General features: G+C 37.0%; 1 protein-coding gene across 2 annotated transcripts; it reads right to left on the bottom strand.

Moving 5' to 3' along the window:
* Nucleotides 1-15: 15 nt before the first annotated feature.
* On the bottom strand, nt 16-22,572 carry LOC113605538 (zinc finger protein 570). 2 transcript variants are annotated; one of them, XM_027078983.1, is made up of 5 exons: nt 21,398-22,572; nt 20,456-20,530; nt 16,424-16,550; nt 15,999-16,094; nt 16-3,721 (listed from the first exon to the last, which is right to left on the bottom strand). In XM_027078983.1, exons 2-5 carry the CDS (start codon nt 20,486-20,488, stop codon nt 2,367-2,369), a joined length of 1,611 nt encoding a protein of 536 aa, XP_026934784.1. In that variant the 5' UTR covers nt 20,489-20,530; nt 21,398-22,572; the 3' UTR covers nt 16-2,366. The 2 variants fall into 2 exon arrangements, with proteins under 2 accessions (XP_026934784.1, XP_026934785.1); XM_027078984.1 differs by lacking the exons at nt 20,456-20,530; nt 21,398-22,572 and having other exon boundaries at nt 15,937-16,094; nt 16,424-16,552.
* Between the last annotated feature and the right edge of the window lie 5,419 nt (nt 22,573-27,991).

Here is a 27,991-nt window from a genome sequence, read left to right as displayed (position 1 = left end):
TGACAAAAGCAAACATTACTTAAATTTTTTTAATTATGAAATAGTTTAAACATATAGAAAGATACAGAGAATAAAACCCCACAACCATCAATTTAGAACTGGCCAGTTATTTTTTAAAGAAATTAATGATTAAAAGATACCTCCCTTTGCATCCTTTCCTCAATCTCATTTTTCTCCCTCCCCAGAGGTCATCACAATTTGATGATTATTTCCATAAATGTTATTACACTATTTCCATATGGTATTTAGCCATGAAAAATACACAGTGTTGATTTGCATGTTTTCAAACTTTATATAAATAAGTGGAACCATATCACACAAAATACCCTCTAGTTCGATTTCAATAGTTTCTGAGATGTATCCATATTGATAAAAGTATCTCTAGTTCATTAATTTCAATTCTTATTTAAACCCTAATGATTGTTTTGCTTACCCTAACTTTTCATTTTCACAAACAACACTGAAGTGGGTCTTCATGTACATCTCCCTGAACACATAAGGAGAGGCTCTGTAGAGGTTTAAGTGTGGAATTGCTGGGTCAAAGAGTATCCACATCTTCAACTTTACTAGATATTGATACATTATTGTTTTTAAAAAACTATTTTCAACTGCACTGTATGAATATTCCTATTGCTCCACATCTTCCCAGTAATAGGTACTGTGATGCTTTTTTTAATGTGATGATTTTGAAATAGTTCATTTTATTTTTTTCCCTTACTGCCATGATATACATTGTCAATTATTTTACTACTCCCAAATCCATCCTTTCTCTACTGGTATAAACCAACTTTATCATATGCAAAATTTCTACAAATAGATTAGATTCGATAATTTTCTTGTTCTTTAGAATTCACACTTCATAGATGAATTTCAAAACAAAGCTGTGAAATTAAAGGGCAAAAAGGCCCATTGAGGAATTTTGCTTGGAACTGCAGTGAAGTTGTAAATTAGGAGTAACTGATAACTTTGTTATTTTGAGTCTCTTCAGCCTAGGCTATATAATACCCTTCAATTTATTTTATTGTTCTTCAGTTTTCTGGGCCTAGAAAATCTATTGTTTTAACTCCATGAGGACATGGTCTTTGTATTGATCATGTTATCTCCTCATGTCTAAATCAGTGTGTGGCAAACAGTACTCAAAATTCACTGAATGAAAGTATATATATGCATGTGTGTATATATATAAATGTAGTCAAACTACATTTGACTGTAGTTTTCTTTCCTCAGTCCCCTTTTGGTTTCAATTTTATAATCACTTGATAAAAATTTATATACTTTTTCTATGGGATGAAACAGTTTAAATGCTTTTGAAATCACCTAGATTCACCCATTCAATTACCTGGGATTGATGTCTTTTTATGCTACAGTATAAATTTCTGTTTATTGGGTTTTTGGAGTTAATTGCAATACTCTGTTCTTTTCTTCATCTAAATATAAGTTCTCCATTTTTCTCAGTGAATCTTCATTTTATTTAATTAGTATATCCAATTGTTTCTTTAGAAATCTCCTAAAACTGGTTGTGTTATAGTTCTACTACTTTTGTCTATATCAATTACTCACCTAGCGTACAAACACTCCCACATATATTCTAAAGTTTTTAGGTTTCCCCAGTTCTGACCTGCTGCTTCCCCTGATGTTCTGCTTTATCCACTAAGGAATCTTGTTTTAGCTGTAAGGATTAAATGAGTTAATATATGTTGAGTATGTAGAACAGTGCCTGGTGCAAAGCAGGCACTCAATGCATGTTAGCTATTATTATTAAATTGAATATCTGCTATATTTGATGCACTATGTTAAGTACTCTGCATGCAAATTTTTTACTTAATATGCACCAATCTACAATAGACACTATTTCATTTAATACTCACATTTCTACAATACAGTATCCTTTATTATCCCTATTTTAAGAATTAAAGAAAACCCTGAGGTTTAGATAAGTCAAGCAAGTTACTCAAAATCACACAATGCTACAGTAGTGGTAGAGCTATGATTTTCCAGAATCTAAGCTCTTAGACCTGGGAAGTGCCTAGTGCCCAGAGAGACTGGAATAAAATAAGGCTGAAAGGTATCTAAGAACCAGATAATGAAGCTCCTCATAGACAGTTTTAAAGACTGTGGATGCTAGCTTAAGAACAACAGCAAGCCAAAAAAACTTTTAACTGGAGGCAGTGATGTGTGTATTCTTACACTTGAAAAAGATCAGTTTGGGTGCATGGTGGAAAATGAATTTAAGGGGACCAAATGTTGATACAGGAAGACCTGTTAGAAAGCTATAGAGTGATCCAGGTGAGATGAATCTTAGACAAGGATGACAACATTAGAGATGGAGAAAAGAGTATAAATTCCAGAAGTATTTTTGAGATAGTCTACAGGACTTGGTGATTGACTGGATTGGGTGGTGACAGTGACTCCCCAAAATGGATTCTCTGATGATGAGCAAGGTGTGCATGCTGTCTGAAGGTTTTCTTGCATTCCTTACATTCATAGGGTCTCTCTCCAGTATGGATTCTCTGATGTTGGGCAAGGGACCCACAGTAACTAAAAGCCTTTCCACAAACATTACATTCGTAAGGCTTCTCTCCAGTATGAACTCTCTGATGTTGAGTAAGGGATGAATCATTGCTAAAAGCCTTCCCACATTTAATACATTCATAGGGTTTCTCTCCAGTATGAACTCTCTGATGTTGAGCAAGGTAGGCAATCTGGCTGAATGCTTTCCTACATTGCTGACACTTATAAGGTTTTTCTCCAGTATGAATTCTCTGATGTTGAGCAAGGTGTGAATTCTGGCTGAAAGCCTTCCCACATTCCTTACATTCATAGGGTCTCTCTCCAGTATGTATTCTCTGATGTACAGTAAGGTATGCACGAAGGCTAAACGCTTTCCCACAGACATTACATTCATAAGGTTTCTCACCAGTATGAACTCTCTGGTGTTGGGCAATAGATGATCTATTGCTAAATGCTTTCCCACATTCAATACATTCATAGGGTTTCTCTCCAGTATGAACTCTCTGATGTTGAGCAAGGTAAGCAAACTGGCTGAAGGCTTTCCTACACACTTTGCATTCATAAGGTTTTTCTCCAGTATGAACTCTCAGATGTTGAACTAGGTGTGCATTCTGACTGAAGGCTTTCCTACATTCCTTACATTCATAGGGTTTCTCTCCAGTATGAATCCTCTGATGTTGAACAAGATTTGATCTCTGGCTGAAGGCTTTCCCACATTCTATACATTGATAGGGTTTCTCTCCAGTGTGAATTCTTTGATGAAGAGTAAGGGATGAGCTCTGACTGAAGACTTTTCCACAGTCATTACATTTCAAAAGTTTCTTCTCTGTATAGATACTCTTGGGCTTAATAGCCATTAATCTTTTTTTAAAGCTTTTATGTGTGTTATGTTTATGTACTTTCTCCTCTTTGGGGATTATCTGTTGTGTATGAAGTAGTGTGCTGGGATGGAAACTTCCCCAAGTTTTGTTATATTCTTGTCCTCTTTCATCAACAGGGGCTTCTTCGTGAGTGATTGTCTTTTCCTTGAAACATGCCTTCTGATTCACTGGTTGCCTCTCAAAGTGGCCCTCACATTTCCATTCTTCTTTCAATCTGGAGTACTCAAGGCCACAGCTTGTAAGTGTTTCTATTACTTTCTGAGATGATCGCACTTGATAAATGTCCTGCTTTGGGGTTAACTCTTCAGTCTCACACACAGATTCCCAGTCTGAAAAATAATAAGAAAAAAAATGTCTACTCTATTATGTACCAGAAAGTACATTTATGAAAGTAGTTCTGAAGTGTGTAAGAACAGAAACTGAAAATAGATCATAGAGAAACTTGAGGAGGAATGATTAGAATTATAAGAAAATCAATAAGGTAAATCTCAGGTCAAGAAGGATTTATGTAGGTGACTGGACTCAGTTATAATTTTATGCATGTATGAATAATACAGGAACTGAAATAATCTCCATTTTTATAGTTACTTCTTTCAAGAACATTTATTGAAACTTGTACCAGGTACAAGGTTCTATATGCTTTCATATTGGAGTAAATGAAGATCCTTACCTTCATGGATCTTATGTTCTTGGGGGAGACAGAAAATAAATGCTAAATAAGTAAATTTTATTGTATGTTAGAAGGTACTAAGTGCTATAGAAAAAGAAAAGCAGGATAAGAGAGATCAGGAGTGTTGGTGAAGTCAAAGTTGGAATCATGAATAAGTTAACCTTAAAGCAGGACTTCCCTGGTGGCACAGTGGTTAAGAATCTGCCTGCCAATGCAGGGGACATGGGTTCGACCCCTGGTCCAGGAAAATCCCACATGCCGCAGAGCAACTAAGCCCATGCGTCACAACTACTGAACCCACATGCCACAACTACTGAAGCCTGCACGCCTAGAGCCCGTGCTCCACAACAAGAGAAGCCACTGCAATGAGTAGCCCATGCACTGCAACAAAGAGTAGCCCCAACTTGCCACAACTAGAGAAAGCCCATATGCAGCAACAAAGACCCAACTCAGCCAAAAACAAACAAACAAACAAAAAATTAAAGCAAAGATTTGAAGGAAGTGAAAAAGTTAGTTACTTAGATATTTAAAGAAAGAACATCCTGGGAGAAGAAACAGCCTAAAAGTAGAAGCATGTTTGGATTGTTTGAGGAATAGCAAGAAGGCCACTGTGGCTGGAGAGGACTGAGTAGTAGGAGATGAAGTCAGGGGGTAAAGGATAATCAGATTATTAAAGCTTTATAGGGCACCTAAGAAATTTGGTTTTACTCTGAGTGAGATAGAGAGCCACTGAAGTGGTATGAGTACAGAAGTGATATCTAGTTATGATTTAATGAAAATACTGGAAGGTGGAAAGCAAGGGGAGAAGGAAGGGGACCTACTATTGTAGCAATCAGTGTGAGAAATGATAATGATTCAGACCAGAGAGATATCAGTGGAGGTATACAGAGGTGGTCAGATTCTACGTATATTTTATAGGAAAAGCCAGGAGGATATACCGACAGATTGGATATAGAATGTAATAGAAAGAGATGAGACAAGCATGTCTTCAAAATTTATGGTCTGAACAATGGAAGGATGGAATAGCCATCAACATTGATGGGAAAAGCTATGGGTACAGCAAGCTTAGGTAGTGAGGTATAGAAGATCCAGAGTTCAGATTTAAACATCATAAACTTAATATGTCTTTTAGACTTTGAAATGGAAATGCTGAGAAGGCAGATGGACACATGATACTAAGTTTAAGGTAGAGGTCTAGGATAAGGGGTTGTTATCCAAAATATATAAATAGCTCATACAACTCAATATCAAAATAACAAACAACTCAATTAAAAAACGTGCAGAAGAACTTCTTTTCCAAAGAAGACATACAGATGGCCAACAGGCACATGAAAAGAAGTTCAACATCACTAACCATTAGAGAAATGCAAATCAAAACCACAGTGAGATATCACCTCACACCTGTCAGAATGGCTATCATCAAAAAGACCACAAATAACAAATGTTGGTGAGGATGTGGAAAAAAGTGAACCCTCCTACACTGTTGGTGGGAATGTAAATTGGTGCAGCCACTGTGGAAAACAGTACAGAGGTTCCTCAGAAAACTAAAAACAGAGCTACCATACGATCCAGGAATACCACTCCTGGTTATGTATCCGAAGAAAATGAAAACACTAATAAAAAAGATATATGCACTCCAATGTTCAGAGCAGCATTATTTACAATAGCCAAGATATGGAAGCAACCCAAGTATCCATCAACAGATGAATAGATAAAGATGTGGTATATATAGATTGATACAATAGAATACTACTCAGTCATAAAAAATGAAATTTTGCCATTTGCAACAACATGGATGGACCTGGAGGGTATTAGGCTTAGTGATAAGTCAGACAGAGAAAGACAAATACTGTATGTTATCACTTATACGAGGAATCTAAAAAATAAGACAAACAAATGAATATAACAAAACAGACTCACAGATACAGAGAACAAACTAGTAGTTACCAGTGAGGAGAGGGAAGCAGGGAGAGGAAAGATAGGGGTAGAGGATTTAGAGGTACAAACTACTATGTATAAAATAAATAAGCTACAAGGATATATTGTACAGCACAGGGAATAGAGCCAATATTTTATAATTATATAAATGGAGTATAATCTATAAAATTTTTTAAAAAGTTTATGTATTTATTTGTTTATTTTTGGCTGTGTTGGGTCTTTGTTGCTGCATGCGGTCTTTCTCTAGTTGTGGTGAGTGGGGGCTACTCTTCATTGCAGCATGTGGGCTTCTCATTGCAGTGGCTTCTCTTGTTGCGGAACACAGGCTCTAGGCGCGTGGGCTTCAGTAGTTGTGGCACACGGCTCAGGAGTTGTGGCTCGCGGGCTCTAGAGTGCAGGCTCAGTAGTAGTGGTGCACAGGTTTAGTTGCTCTGTAGCATGTGGCATCTTCCCGGACCAGGGCTCAAACCCATGTTCCCTGCATTGGCAGGCGGATTCATAACCACTGCGCCATCAGGGAAGCTCCTCTATATAATTTTTTAATCACTATGCTGTACACCTGAAACTAATATAATATCGTAAATCAACTATAATTCAGAAAAAAAAAAGAGAAGTCTGGACTAGAGGTTTTTAAATTGGGAGTTGCCAGCACATAGATGGTATTTAAAGAGACTAAATTACTAAGAGAATGAGTGTAGATAGCACAGAAAGGAGCAAGGAGTGAACCCTGGAGCACTCCAACATTAAGATATTAAGGAAAAGAGAAGAAACCCAAAGAGATTAAGAAGGACAAATGTAAGCAAGAAAAAATCAGGGCTGAGAACATTAATACCACATGATATTAAAGGTTATAATAAAAATCAACTTGTTCAATGATTTATACTGAAGAAGTATAAAATACACTTTCACAGTAACATACACAGTTTGGAATATATTATTAAGAAATGTCACAAAGGGGATTCCCTGGCAGTCCAGTGGTTAAAGGCTCTACGCTGGTCAGGTTCAATCCCTGGTCAGGGAACTAAGATCCCCCAAGCCGCGTGGTGTGCCCCGCCCCCGCAAAAAAAGACAGCTAGTAATAGTAACCATTAATAAGAATTATCTTTCTTTATATACAAAGTATACATTGGGACTTGCAAAATACCACATATGAATAATTAGATAAATAAAAGAATAGAATATAGAATAGAATATAAAAGCTATGGGGGAAATTACTGTACTATTTATACTTCTTTTTTTCAAATAAGAATATTATTTTGCAATTTTAGAATCAATTTTAAAAAACAATAGAAGAAAGCATAAAGAAAATAATTAGTCTCAGAGGATATCTTTAACATTGACAACAACAACAACAATGAAGAGGGAAAAAACCCTAGAAATAAACTTTGTAAGAAAAGAACAAAAGCTTTACAATTCTGATGGACCACCCCAAAAAATCTGAATAAAGGGAGAAGATACACACTTTGCTTTTGTATATGAGGAACCAACAATGTAAAGCCACAAAGTCTGACTAAATTTACCTATTATGTCCGTTCAATTACAGTCAGAGCCTATTGTGATTTCTTAAAAGAACTGTGCAATAAAGAATTTGGCAGACCTTTGTCCCTATTTCCCAGGAGGTAACCTCTAAGCCATCTAAACTCCTGGAAGGAGTGTCTTTGTTATTCATGGTGAGCCCTTTGGACTACACCTGATGGTTAATACTAGTAAGGTGACTCATGATGAGCCCCTAGATAGTTTTTGCTAATGAGATAGATGACTCAGGCTGGAGGCTAACCATGCTGGAAAGACGAACCATATGATTAAAGGGTTGGAGCTTTGAGCCACCATGATATCAGTCTGACTTTTGGGAAAGGAAGGAAGGCTGGAGATTGAGTCATGTTGGGTAATGATTCACTCAATCATGCCTACATAATGAAACAAAACAAACAAACTCTGGACACTGAAGCTTGCGAGAGCTTCCCTGGTTGGTAATATTCTTTTGAATATTGAGATGCCTGGTGGGCCCTCAGGACAACAGAAACTTCACATTTGCAACTCTCCCAGCCCTCACCCTTGGTGTTTCTCCTTTCGGCTAGTTCTGATTTGTAGTCTTTGTTACAGTAAAGCTGTACAGTAATGATAACATATAGCTCTTGCTCTGAGTACTGTGAGTCATTCTAGTAAATTATTAAACCTGAGGGTGACTGTAGGCACTCCCAAACATGTAGCCAGAGGGTCACAAATGAGGGTGGCCCTGAGGATCCCCTAACTTGCAGCTGGTGTTTGAAATAAGCACAATCTTGTGGAATGCTGTCCTCTCAGATTTTGCAGTTTGGCAAACTCACTGCAAAAAAAAAAAATTTTTTTTTTTAAGGAATTCCCTGGCAGTCCAGTGGTTAGGACTCGGCACTTTCACTGCGTTGGGCCCGGGTTCAATCCCTGGTTGGGGAACTAAGGTCCCACAAGCTGTGTGACATGGCCAAAAAAAACAAAAGCACCATGAATAAAAAAATAATTGTTTTTTAAATCCTAACATTCATCAAGAAAATAAACATGAATCCAGGATAAACTATATGTTAGCCATAAAACAAGTCAATAAATTTCAAAAGATTGAAATCAAATTAACTATCTTTTTTAATCGTAATGGAATGAAACTAGAAATCAATAGCAAAAGAAAAACTGGAAAATCCACACGTGTGGAAATTAAACAACACACACTTAAACAACCAATGGGTCAAAGAAGAAATCACAGAAGAGTTTAAAAATATCTTAAGACAAATGAAAATAAAAATATGACATACCAAAATTTATGGGATGCATCAGAAGCAGTGCTAAGAGGGAAATTTATAGCTGTGAAGGTTTACATCACAAAAGAAGAAAGATCTCAAATCAACAATATTAACAAACTAGAAAAAGAGCAAACTAAGCCAAATCTAGAAGAAAGAAGAAGATAATAAAGATTTAAGCAGAGATAAACCAGATAGAGAATTTAAAAAGCAATAGAATCAACTAAACCAAGAGTTGTTTTTTCAATAAGATCGACAAAACTGATGAACCTTTAATAAGACTAAGAAAAAAGAGCAGTTCAACTAAAGTCAGAAATGACTCTAGCCAGAGCAATCAGGCAAGAAAAACAAATAAAAAACATCCAAATTAGAAAGGAAGAAATAAAATTGTTTCTGTTTGTAGACAACATGATCTTACATGTAGAAATCCTAAACACTCCACAAAAGAAAAACAAACACCTTTTATAACTAACAAATTCAGCACAGTAGAAGAATACAAAGTCAACACACACAAATCAGTTGCATTTCTATACACTAACAATGAACAATCTAAAAAGAAAATTAAGAAAACAACTCCATTTACAATAGCATCAATAAAGAATAAAATATTTAGGAATTAATCAAGAATGTGAAAGACTTCTACAATGAAAATTACAAAACATTACTGAAAGAAATTAAAGATATAAATAAATGAAGAGGGGCTTCCCTGGTGGCGCAGTGGTTGAGATTCCGCCTGCCGATGCAGGGGATGTGGGTTCGTGGCCCAGTCTGGGAGGATCCCACGTGCCGCGGAGCGGCTGGGCCCATGGGCCATGGCTGCTGGGCCTGCACATCCAGAGCCTGTGCTCCGCAACGGAAGAGGCCAGAGCAGTGAGAGGCCCATGTACCGAAAATAAAAAATAATTTAAAAAATAAAATAAATGAAGACATTCTGTGTTCATGGATTAGAAGTTAATTAGAATTTAATTAGAAGGGGTTAATATCCAGAAGTTAATTAGAAGTTAAGATGTCCAAACTACGCAAAACTATCTAGAGATTCAATGTAATACCTATCAAAATCCCAATGCTTTTTCCAGAAACAGAAAAATTGATCCAAAAATTCATATGTAATCTCAATGGACCCTGAATAGTCAAAAGAATCTTGAAAAGAAGAAAGTTGGAGGTCTCACACTTCCTGGTTTCAAAACTTATTACAAAGCTACAGTACTCAAAACAGTGTGGTGTGACATAAAGATAGATATATATACTGATGGAACAGAAAACAGAGAGCTCAGAAATAAACCCTCATATATATGGCCAAATGACTTTTCACAAGCATGCCAAGACCATTCCATGGAGAAAGGACAGGTTTTTCAATAAATGGTGCTGGAAAAATTAAATATCCACATGCAAAACAAAGAAGTTGTTACACCATATACAAAAATTAACCCCAAATGGATCAAAGACTTAAACCTAAAACTTAACACTAAAATAATCTTAGAAGGAAACATAGGGAAAAATCTTCATGACATTATAATCGGCAATGATTTCTTGGTTATGATACCAAAAGCACAGGCAAGAAAAAAGTAGACAAATTGGAGTTCATGAAAATTAAAGACTTCTGTGCATCAAAGGACATAATCAACAGAGTGAAAAGGCAACCCACGGATAGAATGAGAGAAAATATTTACAAATCATGTATCTGAAAAGGGGTTAATATCCAGAGTACATAAAGAACTCCTAAAACTCAACAAGAACACAATTAGATTATCAGACTGGACAAAAAAATGTTTAGCTATATACTGTTCACAAAAAGAACACATAGAAAGTAAGAGAGTAAAGGGGTGGGAAAAACTAAACTAAGGAAATATTAACAAAAGAAGGCTAATATAGTTATATTAATATTAAGCTAAATAGTTAAGGGAAGAATCATCACTAGATTTAAAGAGTAACAATAATATAAGAATTCACCAGAAAGATAATCCCCCAAACGTATCACCTTATAAAACACTTTCAAAATACTGCTCAAAGAGATTTTTTTTTTAAATCCATAAAGACACAGAAGAGTTGACCAGCACAATTAATGAGCTTAATCCAATGAACATATATAAAATGCTGTACTCCACAAGCAGCACACAGACATTCTCCAGAACACACAGTATATTTACCAAAATTAACCCCTAAGATGTAAAAGAGGTTTCAAAGTATTTCAAAGAATGCATGTTAACTAGACTGTATCCTCCAATCACAATGTAGTTAAACCAAACAAAAACCTTCAATTTGCAACTTAAAGCTTCCAAATAATTCATAGTCAAGAAAAAAAATCAATGGAAATTAGAAAATGTTAAGATATACAATGATAACAAAAATGTTACATACCAAAATATGTGAACTATATTCCTAATATAGTCTTAAATGCTTATAATAGAAAAGAGAAAGCCTCAAAAACACTGAATTATCTAAGTTTAAAAGCCAGCAAAAAAGAGAGAGAGAGAAAATAGCATAAAAAATATAGGAGGAATAAAATAGTAGAGAAATACATGAAAAAATTTTAAAGATAAATTAGAGAGGATCAGTGAAGTAAAAAATGTCTGAAAACAATAAGTTGAAAGATTTGTTTCTCCCTTTTTAGAAGGAAAAAGAGGTCATATTTACATATACTACCAACTTCAGATAAGAGAAAATAATGAATAATTTTATCTAATAAATTTTAAAACTTATATGAGAATTATAAATTTTTAGAAAAAACCATAACTCCATGACTATAAGAAGAATAAAAAACACAAAATCTAAAAAAAAAAAAAAAAAAAAAAACCACAAAATCTTATAACAGGAATTGAATTAATAGTTTAAATTCTTTTCACACACAAAAAATCCCAGGCCAAGATGAACAAAGTTCTACCAAACATTCAAAAGACAAATTTGTAAAATTTTACCCAAATTCTTCTAAGGAAGAAAAAGAGGAATACTCACCAACAGATTTTATGAAACTAGGACAATCCTGATTCCAAAATCTGACAAGAAGAGTACATGAAGGGAAAAACTGAAGGCCAACCTCACTGACAAACATAGATGCAAAATAATTAAACAAAATATTGGCAAATAGCAGCTAGCTATGAATGGAAAAGATGAAGATGGGTTTGTCTCAGGAATACAAGATTGGTTCAACATTAAATATGTAATTCACTACATAAACAGATGAAAAAGTAAAAATCATCTAATCATCTACAGTTACAAAAAAACATTAAAACTCAAAAGCTTTACACAAACAAAACTCTAGCAAACAGTAATGAAAGGGTATCTACCAGAAACATTTAAACATCAGAATTATTAATTACAAAATATTAAAGCACTTTCATTGAGACCAGAAGTTGATAAAAATGCCTGCTATCACTACTTTGGTTCATACCACATTGGTGATCTAAGACAGGGTAACAGAAAAAAGAAATTAAGGGTATAAGAAATTAAAATAAAGGAACTGCCATTATTCACAGACATGCCTGCCCACAGAAAAATCCAAGGAAATCTAAAAATTACTAGTATTAATGGGAGAGCTTGGCAACGTTGCTGGATATAAGGTCAAAGTACAAAAGTTAACTTTATTTCTATGTATGAGCAACAAATTGAAAACACAGACAACATTTAACACAGGAACAAAACTAAAATGCCTAGGAATTAATCTAATAGAAGATGTGCATGTCCTTTATGGAGAAAATTATGGAGAGATAAACTACGTTCACAAATAAAAACAAATTCCAAAATTGATATATAGAATAAAATTTGGACCAAAAGCCAATAGCTTTTTGTTGTTTTCTAGTGGAAATTGACCTAAATTTAGTTAGATGGCCAAAGGGCAAACAAGAAATTCTGAAGAACATAAACAAGGTATAGGGACTTACCCTAACAGATATTGAAGTATTACATTAAAATATTTAAGATAGTGTGGTACTGGCGTAAGAAAACAGAGATCAATGGAATGGAACAGAGCTCAAAATCAGACCCATAAATATACTATAACCTGATATATTAAGAGGTAACATTCAGAACAATAAGCAAAGAGAGCTCATTTCTTCAGTAAATGTCTGAGACATTTGATTTTAGAAATTAAATACTTCAATCTCAAAAATCAATTTCAATTGGATTATGGCCCTAAATGTAAAAGGAAAATCTTTAGAAGACAATTTGAGAACACCTATATGACTTCAGAATATAGAAAGGTTTCTTAAAACAAAATATCAAAATCAAAAACATAAGCTACACAAATCAAAACCACGAGATATCATCTCATACATTTCACAATGGCTATCATTAAAAAGACCACAAATAACAATGTGAAGAAAGGGGAACCCTCTTGCACTGTTGGTGGGAATGTAAATTGGTACAGCCACTATGGAAAACAGTACAAAGGTTCCTCAGAAAACTAAAAATAGAACTACCATATGATCCAGCAATTCCACTCCTGGGTACATATCTGAAGAAAACAAAAACACTAATTCAAAAAGATACATGCACCCCAATGTTCATAGCAGCATTATTTACAACAGCCAAGATATGGAAGCAATCTAAGTGTCCATTAACAGACGAATGGATAAAGATGTGACATATATACCTATATATATATGTATGTGAATATATATAATGGAATACTACTCAGTCATAAAAAAAGAATGAAATTTTGCCATTTGCGGGTATTAGGTTTAGTGATAAGTCATACAGAGAAAGACAAATACTGTATATTATCACTTATATGTGGAATCTAAAAAATAAAACAAACAAATGAACATAACAAAACAGAAACAGACTCACAGATACAGAGAATGAGCTAGTGGTTACCAGTACAAAGAAGGTATGGGGGAGGGGCAGGATAGTGGTAGGGGGTTAAGAGGTACAAACTACTATGTATAAAATAAATAAGTGGGAATTCCCTGGTGGCCCAGTGGCTAAGACTTGGCGCTTTCACTGCAGTGGGCCTGGGTTCGATCCCTGGTCAGGGAACTAAGATCCCACAAGCCACATGGCACAGCAAAAAATAAATAAATAAATAAGCAACAAGGATATATTGTATAGCACAGGGAATATAGCCAATATTTTATAACTTTAAATAGAGTATAGTCTATAAAAATATCAAATCACTATGTTGTACACCTGAAACTAATATGATATTGTGAATCAACTATACTTCATAAAAAATATATATATTCCCCAAACTGAACAAAAGACTTGAGCAGGCACTTCACAGAAGAGGAAATCAAAATGGCCATTTATATATATAAAAAGATGCCAAATTTTTTTAGTAGTCAAGGAAATTCAGATGACAAGTATAAGGAGATAATATTTCATACCCGTCAAAATTGCAAAAAATTTGTCAATTCTGAATGTGGAGCAATGAGTACTCTTACACACAGCTGTTAGCTGTTAGAAATGTAAATTAGTACAAGTAATCTGGAAAGTAAAATAGCATTATGCAGTAAATTCCTGGCTATATTCTCCACATGAACTCCAGCATATGTACACCATCAGTCATGTATAATAAGGTTCATAGCAGTAACATTTATAGTAACATAAAACTGAAACAACTCAAATGCCCTTCAATGCATAAATTGTGATTTTTCACAGTGGAATACATTATATTTCAACAGGAAAAAAAAATTCAATAAAAAATAGTCACTAAAATCAATATGGATGAATCTCAGGAATATAATTTTGAGTTGAAAAAAGTCAGAATTATCTGTATACTATATTTCTAATATATTTCCATATATAAAAAATTGAAAACATGCAAATATAAGTATTTTGTTTAGGGCTATATGGCACCAACAATAAAGAAAAGTCAAGAAATGATAAGCAAAATTGTAGGATAATGGTTACCCTAGTGAGTGGTAGAGATGGTCCAAGAGTAGGGAGTGATATATCGCTAGGCAGGGGCCCTTGAGGGCCTAAAATGGCACTGACAACCTTCCATATCCTAAGTTAAGAAGCAGGTACATTTTTTGTTATATTATTACCTAAAGTACATATTTAGTCTAATATATTTATATGTGTATGATTTATTTAATAATAATAATTAATAAATAAAATTTAGCCATGTATTCTTTGATACTACAGTTCCATATCAAAATTTTTCCTTAGAAAACTGAACATGAACATAAAAGACTGGGGAGAGGTAGTGGAAGGGGTGGGGATGGGTTGGGGAGTAGTGTTGACAGAGATGTTTACAATGACCCTAATTTTCTTCTGAACTTTAAGTCCTTCATTTCACCTTAATGCTTCCTATGCCTATCTGAAAATCCTTCCTACACCACAAAGCTAACCTCTTAATCTCTTCTCCCTCAAATGTTTTCTAGCTTTTGACCTTTTTTTTTTGGCCACACCACACCACATGCAGGATCTTAGTTCCCTGACCAGGGATCAAACCCATGCCCCCTGCAGTGGAAGTGAGGAGTCTTAACTACTGGACCATCAGGGAAGTCCCTGACCTGTGTTTTTGTTAAAGACCATCTTCCCAACTAAGCAGACTCCTCTCTCACCTCTCTCTGAGCTTCCTTCATGTCAGCTTTCTTTTCATGTGTGCCATTTTCAGCCATATTTTATCACTGCTACAAGCCTATCAACTATTTGATTATTTACATAAATGTATAATACCCTAGCATCTTGCAAGTACTCTGTTTAAAGTACAAATTCAATAAATGTTGATTAAAGGAATGAATGAACTGACCATTAAGAGAAAAATGAGGCATTTAGAGATAAACTACTACTATTATAATACTAGCAGCTAACAGCTTTTGAGCTCATAATATGAGATAGGAACTGTTGAAAGCACCTTAAAAATATTATCCCATTTTATAGATGACAAAGCAAAGGCACAGAGAGGCTAAGTAACTTGCCCAAAGTTCCACTGCATGTAAGTGTCAGGATTTGAACTTGTTACTTCAGTTACAGCTGTTTGTGGTTCATCAAAAGTTCAAAAGTTCATCAGATTAGGAAAAGATTTTTTAAAGACTGGAAGAGGTTTATGAGACTGGGAAGGAAGGGGACTCAGAATAGATAAGAGGGGGCAAAATGTGAAAGGAGAGACAGTTTAGAATATCAACTTTGGGAGAACACACTAAAAGGACTCAAGCTTCTACTAAGACCTAGGACATTTGAGAGGAACATGCCAACAACAAAGAAGAGTGAAGAGGTGTGATACCTTTGAGTCAAGCTGGGCTGTCACCTGCAAAGGTTTTTGCCTGCCTATTCCTCTTCACTCACCTGAGCACAAGTCTTTTGTCAGCTCTCTCTTTACCATCCAGGGCTCCTTCCCTTGTTCCAACAATAATATCACACTTGGTTTAGAAAAGCAAAGTCCTGCATATAAGAAACAGAATTTGGTCATGCTGTAGATATCCCAGAACTCACATCCAATTCTTTGATCATCAGGGAAGAGGGAGCTTGCAGTAAGCCAGAGAAAACTGTGATAAGGACATGTATTCAAAGGACAGGGAAGTTGAAGCTTCCAACACAGATTAATAATAGACCTGTTCACTGCCAACTCCACAAATATTAACCCGTTACTTTGGCACAGGCAGCAGACTTTCAGCCAAGCACTACAGATGCTATCCAAAAATTCACAACAATGGTGGTAGCAAAGTGCCCCTTATGAGTACAAGCTCAATTTTACAAGAAGATACTATTACCCAGTGATACCAAGATCCTGTAGTTCTCCAACATCACATTACTGTACAGATGCCTCTGAGAAGAATTCAGACAATCCCACTCCTCTTGGGAGAAGTCTACAGCCACATCTCTGAAGGTCACCAACTCCTGAAATGAAATAAATAAATGAAGTGAAACAACCTCATCTCTTCCCATACTCACCTCATTCATTCTGCCCCAGGCACACAGGGCTCTCCCATATATTACATTCTCAAATATGTCAAGAATGTTCCCCCTCAGGGCTTTTGTGCTTCTCAGATCATTCTGTATATAACAAAAGCAATGCTCTTACCCAAGTTGCCTATTCCCCTAACCCTCCTTATTTTTCTATATGGTACTTATTTTGTTATTTATTGTCTGCTCCCCACCTCCATTAAGATGTAAAGTCCATGAGGGCAGAGTATGTTTTTGTTTTGGTCACTGCTATATACCAGTTATAGAACAGTATCTGGCACACATGAGGCATTCAAATACTTGCTGAGTAAACTAAATTAATGAATGAATGCTTTGCAAAGTTCAAGCAGCTATAAGAGGATCAAAAATGAGACCATAAAGTGCTTGCTGTATCTCTGAAAACTGTTCTAGATCAAGCAAAACAAATGATCAATTCCATTAAAATTCAAATACTTTTATAGACAGTACTTAAAATTTTGTGTAAAGAAATGAGTGTTCCACTCATAATACTGTTTTTTTTTTTTTTGCGGCACGCGGGCCTCTCACTATTGTGGCCTCTCCCGTGGCGGAGCACAGGCTCCGGATGCGCAGGCTCAGCGGCCATGGCTCATGGGCCTAGCCGCTCCGCGGCATGTGGGATCTTCCCTGACCGGGGCACGAACCCGCGTCCCCTGCATCAGCAGGCGGACTCGCAACCACTGCGCCACCAGGGAAGCCCCATAATACTGTTTTTGCTTATAGGGGCTGAGTAAAGTTCTTAAAAACTTGGAGCTATGTTATGATTCAGCTGGATTCCAGGTTTCTATAATGTGACCACCTGATGAAAACTAACATACATTATGTGTTTGTGTGTGGGGATGGATACACACACACACACACATACACACTCGTAAATTGTTTTCTTTTCTTACAAAATTAGAAGAGGTGAATCTGTCAAAGCAAGATTTTTAATTGGGCATTTGATACAATTTTGTCATAGTTTAAAAAACTGTCTCTACAAAATAAAAATTCTTAAAGTGTTTTTTCAACACACAGTAACTTTTCTTCTTATTTAATTATATGAAGTCGTTTGTGAATTTCTCTCTCTGCCCTAGCAATAACATCCTTCATATACTGCAGAAACGCTCCTGTTAAGAGTTAGTTTATGTGGTATACATGCTTCCAAAAATGTTTTCCTTAGCTTACATAAATATGTATAATAAATGTATAAATTTTTTATATACAACATACACATTTTTTCACTGAGTCTTTAATTTATACAGTCAATGAAAATAATTACAATGTCAACATAAGGAGCTTAAACTCTAACCTTAAAATATTTGACCTCTAACAAAGAACCTCTTAAAATATTTGAACTCTAACCAAATACTTGGTTTCAAAATCCATTCATAATTATAATCAAACCAGTCTAAAGAAAGTCAACAGTTCCCTTAACGTTTTTGCCTTACAGAAACATGATTCCCAATGGAGAAGACAACTTTCCCTGAAGCCCTGTCATGTGGTGACTGTCTTATTTCTCACATCCCTTGTACACAGCACATGGAGGTGAGGTAGGTGACCTCTTTCTCCTTACACTTGTTTCCATACCATTGCCCCACCCTCTTTCCTAAAATATACCTAGTTTTCCACCTCATGAAATCAGGCTATGTCACTATCACTTCTTGTTTCCATTATCTACCAATTCCTCGTAGATGCAAATTCTCTGTCATTACTTGAACACTTCAGCATCTAACTCACTGTTACTCTCTCCAATGGTACTCCCATTAAACGTACGGGAGTACCCATATGTTTCAATATCCATATAAATAACCCTCCCAACAGCCTGGCCTCTCAGTTCTCTGACCCCATCTTCTCCAATAAGCCTGTCTTCCACACTTCTACAGTCGCTCATTTCATGATCATGCCCTAGACCTTGTCGTTACCAATAAGTACAAAACCCTCCATAATCTCAACTCTCCCACTCTCACTTCTACCTCCTATATTCCAGTTTTTTCCCTCTGGTACCCCAATTAGGATAATTCTTCCACCACACTAGAACCTACAAATCATTGATCTCACCACGTTTTCACTGTTCTTCACTCCCACATACCCTCACTTCCTAGAACAACCATTTGTTATAATCACCCCACGCATATACCCTCAACTGCCCGGCTCCCTCTCACTTAACTATACTCACCTGGTTAAACCACAGCCATCACTCAGCATACTCTGTTTCTGGAAGCTGCACAGCTGAACTTTGCTAGAGAAATCATGCTAATTGGTCTCACTTTAAATTCATGATCACTAACTTCCAGGGGGCCAAAATGATACATTTCTACCTACATACATGATATATTTCTCTAGTCCATTCATTTCCCCCACCCTCCTAAATGACCATTTGATACTTTCTTCTCTCTCCTCAATCTTCAATACCTCACCCCCCATCCTTTCTCTCAGCTAAGGATCTTGCTTTGTCTCACTGAAAAAACAAAAGTCATTTTAAGAGAATTTCCACAAATTCCCACAACATCTACACATCTACTTGCATCTGGCCCATAAACTCTAACTTGATCCTTTTACTATAAATGAACAGCCCACTTTCCTAGCAAAGGCCAAACCCCTCCACTTGTATCCTAGACCTCAGCTGCTCTCAGCTTCGCAAGCAGTGTTCCAGCAATTCCCTCCTCTCTCCTCTTCATCTTCAATTTCTCTTTCTATTGAATCTTTAACATCAGCCCACAGACATATACCCATCTTTAAAAAACCTTGTTGACTACAGTTTCTCCTTCAGTTACCACTCATTTCTCTTCTTCCCTTACAGCTAAACTGTTTTAAAGAGTTGTCTATACTTTCCATTGTTTCTCTCCCTGAAATGAAGAGGAATGACATAATATGACATACGTAACAGGATCACTTTGGCTGCTCTGTTGGGGATAGCAATAATCCAGGTGAGAGATATTGGTTTATACCAGAATAGAAACTGGTGGTAGTAATAAGTGGTCAGATTTTGGATATATTTTGAAGGCAGGACAAACAGAATTTCCTAATGGAAGACTTTTAGCTTGAACATCTTAGATGGGGAAGTATGTAAGAGTTTTCTAATTGATTTTCCTGTTTCTATCCTTGTCCCATTCAGTTTATTTTCAATAGCAGCCAGAGTGATCCTATTAAATGGGAATCAGATCATGCCACTCCTATGCTCCCAAACTTCCAATGGCTCATTTCACTCCGTTTGAGACATCTAAATTTGAGGTATCCATTCCACAACCAAATGAAGATGCTGAGTAGGCAGTTGGATATATGAGTCTGGATTTCTGGGCTGTATACAATTTGGTAGTTGTTGACATATAAATGGTATTTAAAGCCGTGAAACAGAGTGAGATCAACAAAGGAGTGTAGACAGAGCAGAAAAGAAGACTAGGATTAAGCCCTCTTAGTTAATGTGCTTAGCAAAAATCTGTTGAATGAATGAACATTTGGACAGAGACCAGAATGAAGAAGTTGGTCTGTATCTGGGGGAACAGCATTCTAGGCAAAGAGAACAGTAAGTGCAAGGCCATGAGTTAAGAATGCACTCAGATCACGACAAGGAAGCTAGTGTGGCTGGAGCCAAGTGAGTGATATACAGAGTGGGAAAAATTAGATGAGGTCAGAGGGTTAGCCAGGGACGAGTTTATGTAGGGCCTTGCAAGCCAAGGCAAGGACTTCAACATTTATCCAGAATCAGGTGGGAATCCATTGGAGGGTTTTAAGAAGTGACATGATTGGTCACCCAGAAAAGTTTCAGCAGAAGGAAAATTAATGTCTGCTTCTTTTGAAAAGCAGGAAAATATTTCAGGAAAGAGAAAACACCAGCTCACCTGGTACATGGCTTTAAGAAGTCCAACAGCCATTCTTTCCTCCCCTTGACTCTTCTCTTGGGAAATGGCAGTGTCCTTAGATGAGTGAGATGGGTAAGAGAACATGAGAAACTAGGCTTTCCTTGCAGCATCCAGAATCACTAGCTTAGAATTTTTCTGCTTCTCTTTCCTCTGTTGCACCCTTCCCTCCAATAGAGAGAAGGCAGAATGGAGACCTAGGAATCTTCTTGCATACAATTTAACCTGTGCCTAAATCACTTCTTAATTTATTATTTTAACAAGAGATTTTCTAGATTTTACAAATAAAAACTCCAAGTAATGTAATCATTTGCATAAAGACACACAGCTAATAAATAACAGCACCGAGATCAGATAAAGGTCTTCCTGATTCCACTTTCCTTCTCCTCTCCAGTAGGTCAGTGGTTCTGAAACTTGGTGGCACACTGGCATCACCTGGTTAGCTTTAATAGATACTGGTGGCACAGAGTCTCACTCAGCGCCCTCCCCCCCCCCGCAAAAAAAAACAACACAACATACACTCAGATTCTTAAAAACTACAGCGCCAACCACCATCTTACACAGATCACAGCGGCCACGGGTACGGGCAGTTTCACACCGTCACCCTCTCCCATGGCCCCCAGCCTCAAATACTAGGGTATCACAACCGGTGATCTCACACTCCAGTCACAAAGAAGCCGAGGATACAGGAACAACGGGAGACAGAGAGTACCCTCCCGCCCCCGCTCACAGTCTCGCCCTCTGTGGCACCAACCATCGACTCACTCGCACCCACAGTCACACAGATACGACGTGTACAGGCACATCGGGTGGCAGGCTCACGCACCGTAAGGTCTCAACCCCGTCTCACACGAAGAGTCACACAGAAGGCCCGGGGACCGACGTCAGGGTGACCCACAGGCCGCTCCTCAACCCACTTCCTACCTGCAGAACTGAAGTGCCGGAAGACCAGGTTCAAGTCCGGAAAACTCGGGTAACCTCCTCTCGGGCCCACCTCCTGCCCTGAATCTGAGGGAACCCAGCCTCCGCGGGCCCGGAAAGAAACGACCGGGCCTCCGGAGGACACAAAGGCGCAGCGGGCCCAGTGCTCGCGGGGGCCACTGGGAAATGTAGTCCTGACCAGAAAAAGGCTCGGCACCCGGGAGTTCAACTCCCACAGCTCAGCTCCTCTGGGGGTTCGTAACACCGCCCCCTGTGCCCCGGCTCTTGCCACGCTGACCTCTCACTGGCCTTGCAGAAGGAGCCTGGAAGTCCCGATGATTCCTCTCAGCTCCGAGCCTGGGTCTGCCACAGAGACTGGCCGAGCGTCACACTAGACGGTCTGGGATTGAAGTGCGCAGGCACAGGGTTTCGGTTCACCTCCCTAAGCAACGCAGCAGAGAATTACAAGCCTTGGGCTAGTCGCAGGGGCCCGGGTGGTGTGTGGGCGCGCGCTAGTGCGCTCGCGTCTACACAAAGTGCGTGAAGAGTGAGTCCCTCTCTTTGAGCTGGGGAACCTGAAAAAAGTGTGTGGTGTGTGGTGGGCAGTTGGGAGTGGAGTGCGCAGGTGCATTATGCTTCCACCCAGTCCCGCCTTCCCTAGGGCGTTCTTTCTCAGGGAATGGTTTACCTTGAAGGCAGGAGGGGAGGGGTCAGGGTAGAGTGTCATCCTGTGCATATGGTTCCTGTGTTTGTGATTTAGTGACGGTGGATGTGACTGTGTCCCCTCTTCCTAAAATGGCTCCTATGTCGGGTATCTTCAAAGTTCCCTACGTTCGGATACAAATGTCACATTTCCAAGAGGGCTTCCCTGATTACACTTCTCCCCCGACACTTCACGGCTCCTTAACCTGACTCTGTGCCCCCTTAGAACAACAGTGATTATATTTTAAGTTTTTATTTAAGTTTCTGTCACCTGACTGATTTTGTGAGTTAGTGCACCACCCTGTGATTCTGTCATTTTGTGTTTCTGTGAGAGTAACTATGCAAAACTCTGTGTGCTGGAGTGAGCATGGTGCATTTCTGTGACCATGTGTGTGATTGTGTGTGACATTTGTGATGTTAACTGTGAGAATGTGCTATGATAGAAAGTGACTGACTGGTGGAGAATGGAGTAGGACTGTGGTATGATAGTGTGTACGGCAGACCGTGAGGATTATACTAATGGATGTAGGTTTGTGTGAAGAATTCTGCCCTGTGGTATCTGATTAGAAAGCACCAGATGCTATGTGAGGTGCTGGGATAGACACAGAGAAAATAAGCTTTAAAAAATGATGAATAAAATATTAGTGAGTGGAAGGGGAGATTCAAGAGACCTATTATATGTGTATTTGGATAACAAATAGATATCTGGATCTACACAAAGGAGTGAAGAGCACCACAGATGGTAACTACAGGGTTAACACATAATACTATTTTCTTATTATTTAATTATTGCCAAAATACAAATTACTGTTTAAGCAAGAATAAAAACAATGTAGTTAAGGGTATCTATATTATTAATATATATGTTAACAAACATAGAAGCAAATTGTATGACAACAATAGCACAAATGCCAGGAGAAGAGAAATTCATGGAAATGAACTAATGTAAAGGTTCCAATATTCTATGGGAAGTAATATAGTATCACTTGAATGGACACTGTGTTAAGTGAAAGATGTACATGCTAAGCCCTAAAGCAACCACTTAACTAACAAAACGAAGAGTTATTGCTAATTATCCAACAAGGGAGATACAATGGAGTCATAAAAATTACTCAGTTAATCCAAAAGAAGTCAGAAAGAGGAGAAGGGAACAAATTACAGGTGGGAAACAAATAGAAAGATAGAAGGTTTATATCAATAATCAGATTAAATATAAATGATCTGAACATCCCAATTAAGAGGGACTGAGTATCAGATCGGATTAAAAAAAGCACAACTCAACCATATGGTGCCTATGAGAAATTCACTTTAAATATATACCAATAGGTTAAAAGTACAAGGATGGAAAAAGATATACCATGCTAATGCTGTGTAAAGAAAGCTGGAATGACCTTGGATTTGGCAGTGGGTTCTTAGATATGACACCTAGAGCACAAGAAGCTGAAGAAAAAATAGATAAATTGGACTTCATCAAAATTAAAAACTTTTGTGCATCAAATGACATCATCAAGAAGGTGAAAAGACATCCCACAGAACGGTGAAAATACTTGTAAATCATATATCTGATAAGAGTTTAATACCTAGAATATATAAAGAACTCCTAAAGCTCAACAACAAAAGGACAACCCAATTCAAAAAGTGAGCAAAAACGTGAATATATATTTCTGCAAAGAAGATATATAAATGGCCAATAAACACATAAAAAGACTAAACATCATTAGTAATTAGGGAAATGCAAATAAAGCTATGAGATACCACTTTATACCTACTAGGATGGGTATTTTCAAAATAACTGAAAATAATACATGTTAGTGAGGATGTGCATAATTTGTAACCCTTGTACAATGATGGTGAAAATATAAAATGGTATAGTTTGGCAATTCCTCAAAAAGTTTAGCATAGAATTACCATGTGACCCAGCAATTATGCTCCTAGGTATATATCCAAAGGAACTGAAAGCAGGGACTTGAACAGATACTTGTATTCCAATGTTTATTGAAGCGTTATTCAAAATAGACAAAAGGTGGAAAAAACATGAATGGATAAACAAAGTGTACTATACACATACAATGGAATATTTTTCAGCCACAAAAAGGAATAAAGTTCTGACACATACAACATGGATGAAGCTTGAAAAATTTATGCAAAGTGAAATAACTCATATGCAAAAGGACAAATATTGTATGATTCTGCTTATATGAAATATTTGGATTAGGCAAATTCATAGAGAAAGAAAATAGATTAGAGGTTACTGCAGGGAGGGAGGAATTAGGAATTATTGCTTAGTGGTTACAAAGTTTCTGTTTGGGTTGATGAAAAGTTTTGGAAATAGATAGTGGCAATGATTGCACAACATTTTGAATCTACTTAATGCCACTGAATTGTACGCTTAAAAATTGTTAAAATGGCAAATTTTATGTTATGTATTTTACAATAATATAAAAATGTAATAATGTAGTATACCAAAAATCATTGAATTACATACACTTTAAATGGGTGAATTATATGGTATGTAAATTACATCTCAATAAAGCTGTTAAAAAAAGAAAGCTGGATGGGGCTTCCCTGGTGGCGCAGTGGTTGAGAGTCCGCCTGCCGATGCAGGGGACACGGGTTTGTGCCCCGGTCCGGGAAGATCCCACATGCCGCGGAGCAGCTGGGCCCGTGAGCCATGGCCGCTGAGCCTGCACGTCTGGAGCCTGTGCTCCGCAACGGGAGAGGCCACAACAGTGAGAGGCCCGCGTACCGCAAAAAACAACAACAAAAAAAGAAAGCTGGAGTGGATATAAATATCTACAAAGCAGGTTTCAGAGCAAAAAATATTACAGAGATAAAGAAGATCATTTCATAATAATAAAGTTGTCAGTTCATCATAGAGAATAACAATTGTAAATGTTCATGCACCTAATAATAGCATCAAAATACATGAAACAAAAACTGATAAAACTGGAAGGAGAAAGAGATAAATCCACTATTACAAGTCAGAGTCCAGTAATACTCTCAGTAATTGCTAGAACAAGTAGACAGAAAATCAGTTAAAACATAGAAGATTTGAAAAACACTATCATTTGAACTAATTGATATTTGCAGAGCACTACAACCAACAACAGCAAAAAATACTAATATTTTTCAAGTGCACATGGAACATTTACAAAAATAAAACATATTCTGGGCCACAAAACAAGCCTCTTTCCACAATGGAATTAAATTAGAAATCAGTAACTAAAAGATATCTGGATAATTATTGAATATCGTATTTGGAAATGTACACATGTCTAAATAACACATGGATTAAAAAAGAAATCAAAAAGGAAGTTAGAAAGTATGTTGAACTGAAAGAAAATGAAAACCTATTACATAGCAATTATGAGATGCCACTGAAACTGTGTTCAAGGGGAAATTTCTAGAAACTAAATGTCTATATTAACAAAAAACAAAGGTCTCAAATCAATGACTTCATCTTCCACTTTAAGAAACCAGAAAAAGAAGAGCAAATTAAACACAATGTAAGCAAAACAAAGGAAATAATAAATATCAGAGCAGAAATCAATGAAATAGAAAACAGAAAAATAAAGAAAAATCAATGGAACCAAAAGTTAGTTATTTGAGATTAATAAAAATGATAAAACTGTAGCAAGACTGGTCAGGAAAGAAATGGAGATATATCAGGAATTAGAGAAGTGACATCACTACAGATTCTACAAATGTTAAAAGGACTACAAAGTACAGCATAGAAACTTTAATCCAATATATTAAACAACTTAGGTGAAATAGAAAGATTTCTTGACAGACACAAACTATCAAACCTTACTAAAGAATAAATAATTAACCTGAATAGCCCTATATCTATAATATAAATTGAATTTGGAATTAAAAACCTTCCTACAGGGACTTCCCTGGTGGTCCAGTGGTAAAGAAACTGCCTTACAATGCAGGGGATGCAGGTTCGATCCCTGGTCAGGGAACTAAGATCCCACATGCCGCAGGGCAACTAAGCCCGTGTGCCAAAACTACCGAACTCGCGCTTCTCAACTGGAGCCCACAGGCCGCAAACTACAGAGCCCATGTACCCTGGAACCTGCGCACCACAACTAAAGAGAAAACCCCTACGCCACAGCTAGAGAGAAGCCCGTGCACCACAACGAAGAGCCCGCATGCTGCAACTGAGACCCAGCCCAGCCATAAATAAATAAAATAAACAAATAAATAATAAATAAATCTTTAAAAAAAACCCTTCCTACAAAAAAAGCCAAGTCCAGATGGCTTCACTGGTAAATTCTATGAAACATTTCTATTTAATTTTAATTTTTATTAAACATTTAAAATTCTCTTAAGCATTTAAAGAATAAATAATAACAATTTTATACAAACACTTCCAGAATATTGAAAAGAAGGAAATTCTTCCCAATTCATTCTATGAGTTAACTAGACAAAATCACCCCACCTCCCCTGCCCCCATAAAACCTACAGATTAATATCCCTCATGAACCTATTTGCAAAAAGTTCTTAATAAAATTTTAGCAAATTGAATCCAACAATATAAAAAAATGATAATGCAACAATGGCCAAGTGGTGTTTATCCCAAGAATATAAGATTGGTTTAAGATTTGAAGTCCAGTGTAATTCAACATATTAACAAACTAAAAGAGAAAGAAAATACAGTATTGCCATCTCAGATGCAGAAAGAGCATTTGACAAAATTCAACATCCATTTTTGATAAATACACTTAGCAGAAAAAGAAAAAAAGCTTCAACTCAGTGAAGGCCATCTACGAAAAATCTCCAGCTACCATTTCACTTAATAGTACAAAACTGAATGCTTTCCTTTGAAGTAAGATCTTGGCAAAGATATTTACTGTCTCCACTTCTGTTCAATCTTTTATAGAAAGTTTTAGCCAGAGAAACCAGGAAAGAAAAAGAAATGAACAGCATACAGATTTGATAGTGTGATGAAGAGCCTAATTTCATTTTTTGATGTTTGCCTGCTTATAGCTTTAAAAAAGAAAACCAAACCAAGAAGTTTATTTAAACAACAAGTGCTTGTCTTGAAGGGACAACTATCTAGGATTTCTTTATTTTTTAAAAATTAATTTTTAATTGGAGTATAGTTGAATTATGATGTCGTATTAGTTTCTGCTGTACAGCAAAGTGAATCAGTTATACATATATCCACTCTTTTTTAGACTCTTTCCCCATATAGGTCATTACAGAGTATTGAGTAGAGTTCCTTGTGCTATACAGTAGCTCCTCATTAGTTATCTATTTTATATATAGTAGGTGTTCATGCCAATCCCAATCTCCCAATTTATCCTACCTCCCCCTTCCCCCTCGGTGGTCATAAGTTTGTTTTCTACATCTGTGACTCTATTTCTGTTTTGGAAATAAGTGTATTTATACTATTTTAGGATTTAGTTCTTTTAGAGTAATTTATCCCTACTTAAAGAGACTACCTTACTTGTGACATCTACATAGAAAAAAGTCATAAAATTGTCCTTGGTCTAACAATGATAAATGAAAAACATTAAAATTCTCCAGCTGAACAAGGTATGCAAGGAATTTTTTTTTTTTTTTTTTTTGCGGTACGCGGGCCTCTCACTGTTGTGGCCTCTCCCGTCGCGGAGCACAGGCTCCGGACGTGCAGGCTCAGTGGCCATGGCTCACGGGCCTAGCCGCTCCGTGGCATGTGGGATCTTCCTGGACCGGGGCATGAACCCGCGTCCCCTGCATCAGCAGGCGGACTCTCAACCACTGCGCCACCAGGCAAGCCCTGCAAGGATTTTTTATATTGCTTTTTTTTGTTAAATAGCGAGAGCAAAATAACTTACTGGCATATAAAGATAAGAGGTGACCAAGCATACCACTAATGGAAAGGCAACATTTTCACAGAACTAGTAT

Source organism: Aethalodelphis obliquidens, unplaced genomic scaffold (assembly GCF_003676395.1).
Source record: "Aethalodelphis obliquidens isolate GAN/ISIS:26980383/991018 unplaced genomic scaffold, ASM367639v1 scaffold43, whole genome shotgun sequence".
In the NCBI taxonomy this organism is placed as follows: Eukaryota; Metazoa; Chordata; class Mammalia; order Artiodactyla; family Delphinidae; genus Aethalodelphis; species Aethalodelphis obliquidens.
The sequence above is the reverse complement of the archived record's forward strand: the minus strand, read 5'-3'. Positions and strand labels throughout refer to the sequence as shown.